The sequence below is a fragment of the Aureococcus anophagefferens genome, assembly GCF_000186865.1.
Source record: "Aureococcus anophagefferens unplaced genomic scaffold AURANscaffold_2, whole genome shotgun sequence".
Taxonomy (NCBI): domain Eukaryota; class Pelagophyceae; order Pelagomonadales; family Pelagomonadaceae; genus Aureococcus; species Aureococcus anophagefferens.
The window spans coordinates 1603422-1610159 of NW_008705562.1; the positions used below are offsets into that span (position 1 = coordinate 1603422).

The 6738-nt window shown below is 73.3% G+C and overlaps 2 protein-coding genes across 2 annotated transcripts in view; one reads left to right on the forward strand and one right to left on the reverse strand.

The window, feature by feature from the left end:
- AURANDRAFT_61218 (hypothetical protein) overlaps window positions 1–779 on the reverse strand; it is a gene marked incomplete at both ends in the record, with an annotated part of 11865 nt that extends 11086 nt beyond the window's left edge. Inside the window, one exon of the mRNA XM_009035143.1 lies at window positions 364–779. Coding sequence (XP_009033391.1) covers window positions 364–779 — 416 coding nt within the window. The remainder of the gene's footprint in view (window positions 1–363) is intronic.
- Window positions 780–996: 217 nt separating this feature from the next.
- The window catches only part of AURANDRAFT_70700 (hypothetical protein), a gene marked incomplete at both ends in the record, with an annotated part of 10276 nt that continues 4534 nt past the window's right edge, over window positions 997–6738 (forward strand). The window contains 4 exons of the mRNA XM_009034807.1: window positions 997–1979; window positions 2157–3404; window positions 4566–4843; window positions 5172–6705. Of these exons, the coding sequence (XP_009033055.1) occupies window positions 997–1979; window positions 2157–3404; window positions 4566–4843; window positions 5172–6705 (4043 nt within the window). The remainder of the gene's footprint in view (window positions 1980–2156; window positions 3405–4565; window positions 4844–5171; window positions 6706–6738) is intronic.

The following is a 6738-nucleotide window of genomic DNA, read 5'->3' on the forward strand; positions in this document are numbered from 1 at the left end:
ACGCGGAGGACTGGGTCGTCGGCCGGCCGAACCGCGTCGTGCCCCGGGACGGCCGGAGCGACCGCCGCGACGCGCGGGGCGCCGTCGCCGACGACGACGCCGCGACGACGCGCGGCGAGCCGATCCCGAAGCGGGAGCCGCTCGCCGCGCCCCAGTCGCGGCTCATCCCCGAGCCGCCGACGCCGCGCGCGCCGCCGGTCCTCGTCGCGCGCGCCGAGGACGACGACGACGCGAACTAAACTTGCTCCAGGACGTCCGTTTCAAACCAACCCCGACGACGACGGCGCCAATTACAGAACGTTAAAACAACCCCGCCGCGCGGCCTCCACGGCCGCGCGGGCGAAAAAAAATGACACCTCTCACGCGACGACGCGCAGCTTGTGCTTGTCCCAGATCTTGCCGCCGCCGGGCGTCGCGTCCTTGGCCGCGCGGTACCACTTGATGGACTCGACGGGGTCCTTGGGCACGCCGTCGCCGCGCGCGAGCGCGACGCTCCAGTTCGTCGCGCCGCGGCCGTCGCCGGCCTCCGCGGACCGGCGGAACCAGTCGGCGGCGAGTTCGAGGCTCTTCGGCGCGCCGCGCTCGCCGCGCTGGTGCAGGATGCCGAGGTCGCACATGGCGACGGCGTCGCCGCCCGCCGCGAGCGACGCGAGGCGCTCCAGCGACGCGGCGCCGTCGGGCTGCATCTCCGCCCAGGCCTTGGCGCCCGCCGCGGCCAGCGCCGCGGCCGACGGCTTGCCGCCGCGCAGCTCCTCCTCGGTCTCGGCCAGCTTCGACATCGCGCCGCGGACAGAGGCCGACGCCGGGAGAGCGCTTTTGTGCGCGCTTCAAGTTCGCTTGATTAATAACGGCAAGTCCACATCAACGTTTGAGAGTAGTTTCCTTGAGGCACGGAGCTGCAGTGCTTGAGCAGTGGTGGTAGCTCTACAAGCCAATTAAAGCGGCCGACGACCTCTTCGGCGCAGCTCGGCGTCAGGGTCCGCCGTCTTCGCGGCCATGTCGGCGCTCCGGCGGAGCTCGAGCTCGAGCCCGTCGCCGGCGCAGAAGGCCAAGTACGACGCGGCGATGAACGAGTTCGAGCGCGCCATGGAGAAGATGAGCAAGTCCATGCGCAAGTCCGCCGTGCAGTCCATCCGCGAGGACGAGCGCATGCGCCAGTCGGCGCGCGAGATGCTCATCCACGTCGCGCGCGCGCGCGTCGCCGCGCACGGCGCGGCGTCGATCTCGCTCGCGCGGACGGACCAGGAGGCCGCGACGGCGACGACGACGGCGCGGCGCAAGTCGCTCCAGGACATCTCGCTCGTGTCCGGCGCGGCGGCCAAGGTCGCGCTGGACCGGTCCGTGGAGCGCATGCGCCGCGACAAGCACGCCAACGAGACGTCGGCGGAGCGCGCCGCGCGCGAGGCCGCGGAGGCCGCGGAGCGGAAGGACCAGCAGCCGGTGTTCGAGCACCTCGAGGCGTGCACGGAGCGCGTGCTTAGGGCGGAGCTGGCCTTGGCGCGGCGCATCGCCCAGGGCAAGTCGGACCTCCACGAGTCGTCGCGGCGCCACCTGCGGAGCCTCGCCGAGGAGATGGGCGAGGCGCTCCTGCCCGAGGACGACGACGTCCGGCGGGAGCGCGACCGCCAGCTGCTCGACAGCCGGCCCCAGGTCATCGACGCGCTGCTCAGCGGCGAGGGCGCGGAGATCGAGGCGGCCTTCGAGGTGCTCGCGGGCCCCCTGATCCTCTACATCCGCCACTACTCGAACGCGCTGCAGATGGTGCCCAAATTGCTGCTCATCATGATCGGCCTGCCGATCATTTTGGAGCAGGACCTCAAGCTCGGGAGCACGTGCAAGGACGTGCTCATGATCGGCGGGCGGCCCTTCCTGCCCATGTCCGCGTGGCTCCTGACGCAGATCATCACGGACATCGCCATCGTCATCACGCGCGCGCGCCGCTTCTACCTCATGCGGCCCGTCGTCAGGGCAGCAAAAGGGTGATTCAACGTCGCTTCAACGTGAGTGTTCCGCGCGCGCGCGTTTCCAAAACAGCACCCACGCTTCGAGAGCGCTCCGACAGATGATCGCTCGTCCAAAAATCAGCCGAAACGAGCGGAAAACGACCGAGATAGGAGCCTTTGAAGTTGGGAATTTCGCACCCTTTTGCTGCCCAGGCCCGTCGTCCTCGCGTTCGACCGCGGCGAGGGCGTCGAGGCGACGCGGCTCCGGAACCGGAAGCGGTCCGAGCTCTTCACGTCCTTCCTCAAGCACAACATCATGAAGATCGGCCGCAAGTCGAAGATCTCCGCGGGCGCGCGGCGGGGGCGGCGGAACAACACGTTCGAGGAGGACCTCAAGGGGTCGCGGACGTCGCGGCGGCCCGGCGAGCTGACGATGAACGAGAAGAACATCCGGGGCCTCGAGGACATGCTCGACGCGAACCTGAGCGACGACGGCGAACCGCCGGAGCGGCCGCGCGCGCCGTCGACGCGCGCGCGGTCCGCGTCCGTCGAGTCCTTGGAGTCGGAGCTCGACGACGACGACGCGGCGCCGCCGCACGCCCTCGACGCGATCATACCGATCGAGGAGGCGTCGGAGCGCGGCGAGCGGGCTTTGCTGGCCCTGGCGCGCGTCGAGAACTCGGGCACGCGCGTGCCGCTGGCGCTGCTGACGATCCTCTCGTTCACGCTCGGCCTCGCGGGCGGCGTCTACCTCCTGCTCCCCTTCGGGCGCGACTCCTGCCAGCCGCTGGCGCTCGTGCTCGCCAACTCCTACATCGCCTTCTTCTACATCTTCTTCGTGCCCAACCTGCTGATCTGCATCGTCGCAATCATCGAGCTCACGTCGATCAACCCCGAGGACCACCGGCTCCAGGACATCCTGGAGCGGACCATGGCGCGCCTCGACGACATCTTCTTCCTCGGCCAGGTGCCCCTGTGCACCTTCTTCGCGAAGCGGTTATTACTAAAATCGACGGCGCCGCCGCTCGACGGCGCGCGGCTCAAGGCGCTCCTCCGCCGCGACGCGTACATCCTCAAGCACCGCCGCGAGACGCTCAAGACGGCTTTGGACGACTGCGACGAGCAGATCGCCGCCGTCGACTCCATCCGCAAGCGGGCGCGCCTCGCCTACAAGAAGAAGGACACCATCGACCCCTTCGCGGAGACGCCGGGTTTGCGGGTTCGCCGCTACTCGCGCTTCGTGCCCGAGGTGTCCTGGCACCAGTCCTTCGTGCCCGTCTACCGCGAGGTCGACCCGGCGACGCCCCTCGATGGCTACGACCCAAACTTCCCGCGCACGGCCGTGAGCCCCATCAAGCTCTTCGGCAACACGTTCCGCCTCCAGTCGCCGCGGCGCGCGTCCGACGCCGCCGAGGGCCGCCGCGACTCCGACGCGAGCGAGTTCGAGTTCTACGACGCGCTGTAGTGGTAACACGTGCGCATTCCGGGGGGGTCCCGCGCTAGTCGAGGTCCGGGCCCGCGCCCTCGGGCGCCTCGTAGGCGGGGGGGGTCGCGCCGCCCTCGTCCTCGGGCTCGTCCTCCGGCTCATCGTCGGGCCGCGCGGCCTCGGCCGGAGGCGGCGCCGCGGCCTGCTCCGCGGCGTCCAGCAGGCTTTGGAGCGTGTCGAGCCACTGGAACTTGGTCTGATTGTCGCCCGCTAACGCCGCGGCCTGCGCGTTGCGGCCCGCGTCGAGCGCGAGGGCCAGCGCTTTGGCCTGCGCCGCCGCGATCGCGCGCACGGTCTCGGCCGTGTCGACGTGGAGCTCGGCGAGAGCGTCGCCCGCGTCCTCGGCGGCGGCCGCGCCGGGGTCCGCGAGGGGCCAGGCGTCGATGGCGCCGTCGAGGGACACCGCCGGCGGCGCCGCCGCCGCGGACGGGCGCCGCGCGGCGGCCGTCGCGGACTTGGCGGCGCCGAGCGCGCCGGCGATGACCAAATTCTCCGCGCGGACGCGCTCGAGGAAGCCGCGCTTCTCGGCCAGGAGGCCCTGCTTGTCGGCCTTGAGCTCGGCGACGGCGTCCTCCGCCGCCATCAACCGCGCCGCGAGCGCCGCCAGCGACGCCTGGCGGTCGTCGACCTGGCCGCGCGGCGACGCCGGCGGCGACACGGGGAGGTCGTCGGGGCCGCGCGCGAGGCCGTCGGCGTGCGGCTTCGGGGCCGCGCGCTTCTGCGGGCCCCCGCGGCGCGCCTTGTAGGACTCCATGAGGCCCGCGAGGAACTCCGCGTCGTACTCGTCGTCCTCGAGGTCCTTGCCCGGCACCATGCTCAGGCGCGCGCTCCGCGTCGCCGACCAGCCGCCGTGGTGCTCGACGTGCGGCGCCGCGGCCGCGTGGACGGACTCGTGGCCGGGGGAAGTCACGCGAATCCCGCCCACGAACAGGCTCCGCCGCTCCGTCGCGTGCGGGTGGAGGCGCTCGCGATCCGCGGCCGAGAGCGCGCGCTGCCTCGGCGTCTTCTTCCCAGGCGTGTGATGGTTCGCGAAGGTCTTGCGCGACCTACCACATGTGTCGGTCACAATGTTTCATCGTGTCCCCGCCCGAAATCTCTCGAACATAGTCGCAGGACGCCGTCCGCGACTGCATCAGGTTCGGCGAGAAGGTGCATTCCTCCAGTTCGCGCGCGGCCGCGTCGGCGCGCTGCGACTCCACCTTTCCCTTCGTCGCGGTGCTGCGACTGGCCACCCAGCGCTTCTGCGAGGACCGCGTGCGCGTCTTCCGCGTCGGCGACGGCGACTTGCGGTCTGATTCGCCCCACCAGGCGCCGCCGCCGCCGTTCCCCCAGGCCGCCTGCGCGACGGCCCGGGGATCCGCGATCACAGGCTCGCCGACGGCCGGCTCCGCCGGCTCCTGGACTCGCACGGTCGGTGTCTTCTGCGCCCAGAAGGCCGCGTCGTCGCCGGCCATGGTTCGCGCGTCGCTTCGTCAAAGAGGCGGCGCGTGTGATGGCGCGGGTGGGATGAGCGTCGCGGTCTTCGTCCGAGGCCGACTCGACGAGCAGCAACAACAACAGTGGTGGCTCGCGCGGCTGCCCGATTGCGCCAGCGGCGGCGGCGCGACGTTAAGCCTTCAATGGTGCCGCACGATCAACTCTTTGGGGCTGCCCGCGCGCGAGAATTCAGGGCATGGGAAAGCCGAGGCAGCCGGCACTCGCCATCTCGGATGAGTAGCCATCTCGGATGAGTAGCATGGCAGGCCCGGCGCGCAACCTCGACTTCGGCGACACGCCGACGCGCGACGCCCCGGCCGGACACGCCGCGCTCGACGCGACGAACGCGGAGCACAACTCGCCGCTCCACCTGCTCGCGCGGTCCGGCAACGTCGAGGGCGTGGGCCTGCTGCTGCAGCACGGCGCGGACCCGAACCTGCGCGGCGCCGGCGGCTGTTCGCCGCTCCACGCCGTCTGCGACGCGCCCCTCGACGGCGCGGACGAGCAGCACGCGCGCTGCGTCGCCGCGCTCCTGGCCGCGGGCGCGGACGGCGACGTGAGGGACGACGCTGGCCGCTCGCCGCTCCTCGCGGCCGTCGAGCGCGGGCGCCTCGCCTGCGTCGCGTGCCTCGTCGAGCGCGGCGCGGACTTTGGCGGCGACGCCGACGGCAGGACGCCTCTCCACGCGGCCGCGGCCGCGAGCCCCGAGGCGCTCGCGCTGCTCCTCGCGGCGCCGGGCGACCGGAGGCCCGGCGGCGCCCTGCCCGCATCCCCCAGTACGCCCGGCGGCACGTCCGCCGCCGTCGCCATCTACGAGAAGATCCGACGACGCGGCGTCGAGGGCATCCGGAAGGCGGACGAGCCGCGGTCGCCGACGAAGGCGGCGCTCACGCCGCCGCGCGGCATCACGATCCCGGACCCGCCGACGCTCTCGCCGTCCGACGACGGCGACGACGGCGCCGCCTACGAGCCCTACGGCGCGACGTCGGACCGGTGGCCCGTCGACGAGCGCGGGGAGGCGGTCTACGTCGCGCCTCCCGCGGACGCGTGGGTCGAGTGCTGGACGGACGCCGGCGAGCGCTACTACTACTGCCCGGCGACGCAGGCCTCGGAGTGGGAGCTCCCCGCCGGCGCGGCGCTCGACGCGACGTCGCCCATGGCGCCCATCCCCGAGGCCGCCGAGGCCGCGCCCGCGGCCGCGCCCGCCGTCGCGGCCGGGGACCTCCACGCGGCGGCCGCGCGCCTCGACCGCGCGCGGCTCCTCGAGGTGCTCGCGGGGGGCGTCGCCCCCGGGTCCGTCGTCGACGCCGTCGCGGCGGCGACGCCCCTCCACGCGGCCGCGCGCGCGGCCGGCGCCGCGGGCGCCGACGCGAAGACCGTCGCGGCCGTCGTCGGCGCGCTCTGCGACTTCGGCGCGGACGTCGACGCGCGCGACTCGCGGGGCAACACGCCCCTGCACGCCGCGGCCTCGGCCGGCGCGGCCCACGCCGTCGGCGCGCTGCTGCGCTGCGGCGCGGACGCGGCCGCCGCGAACACGAACGGCGACACGCCGCTGCACCTCGCGGTCTGGCACCGCCGCGAGGCCTGCTGCCGGCGTTTGGTCGACTACGGCGCGCCGCTGGCGGCGCTGAACAAGCGCGGGCGGAGCCCGCGGGCCCACGCGCGCGCGCGCGTCCACCGCGACGCCGCGGGCAAGTCGAGCCCGCGCAACTCCGCGGCCGCGCGCGACGCGGACGCGGCGGCCCTCGGCGAGATCAGCGACCTCCTCGAGGCCGCGGCGCCGCGCCGCGAGTCCCTCGGGTCGCCGCCGCCGCGGCCGTCGCCGGCGACGCG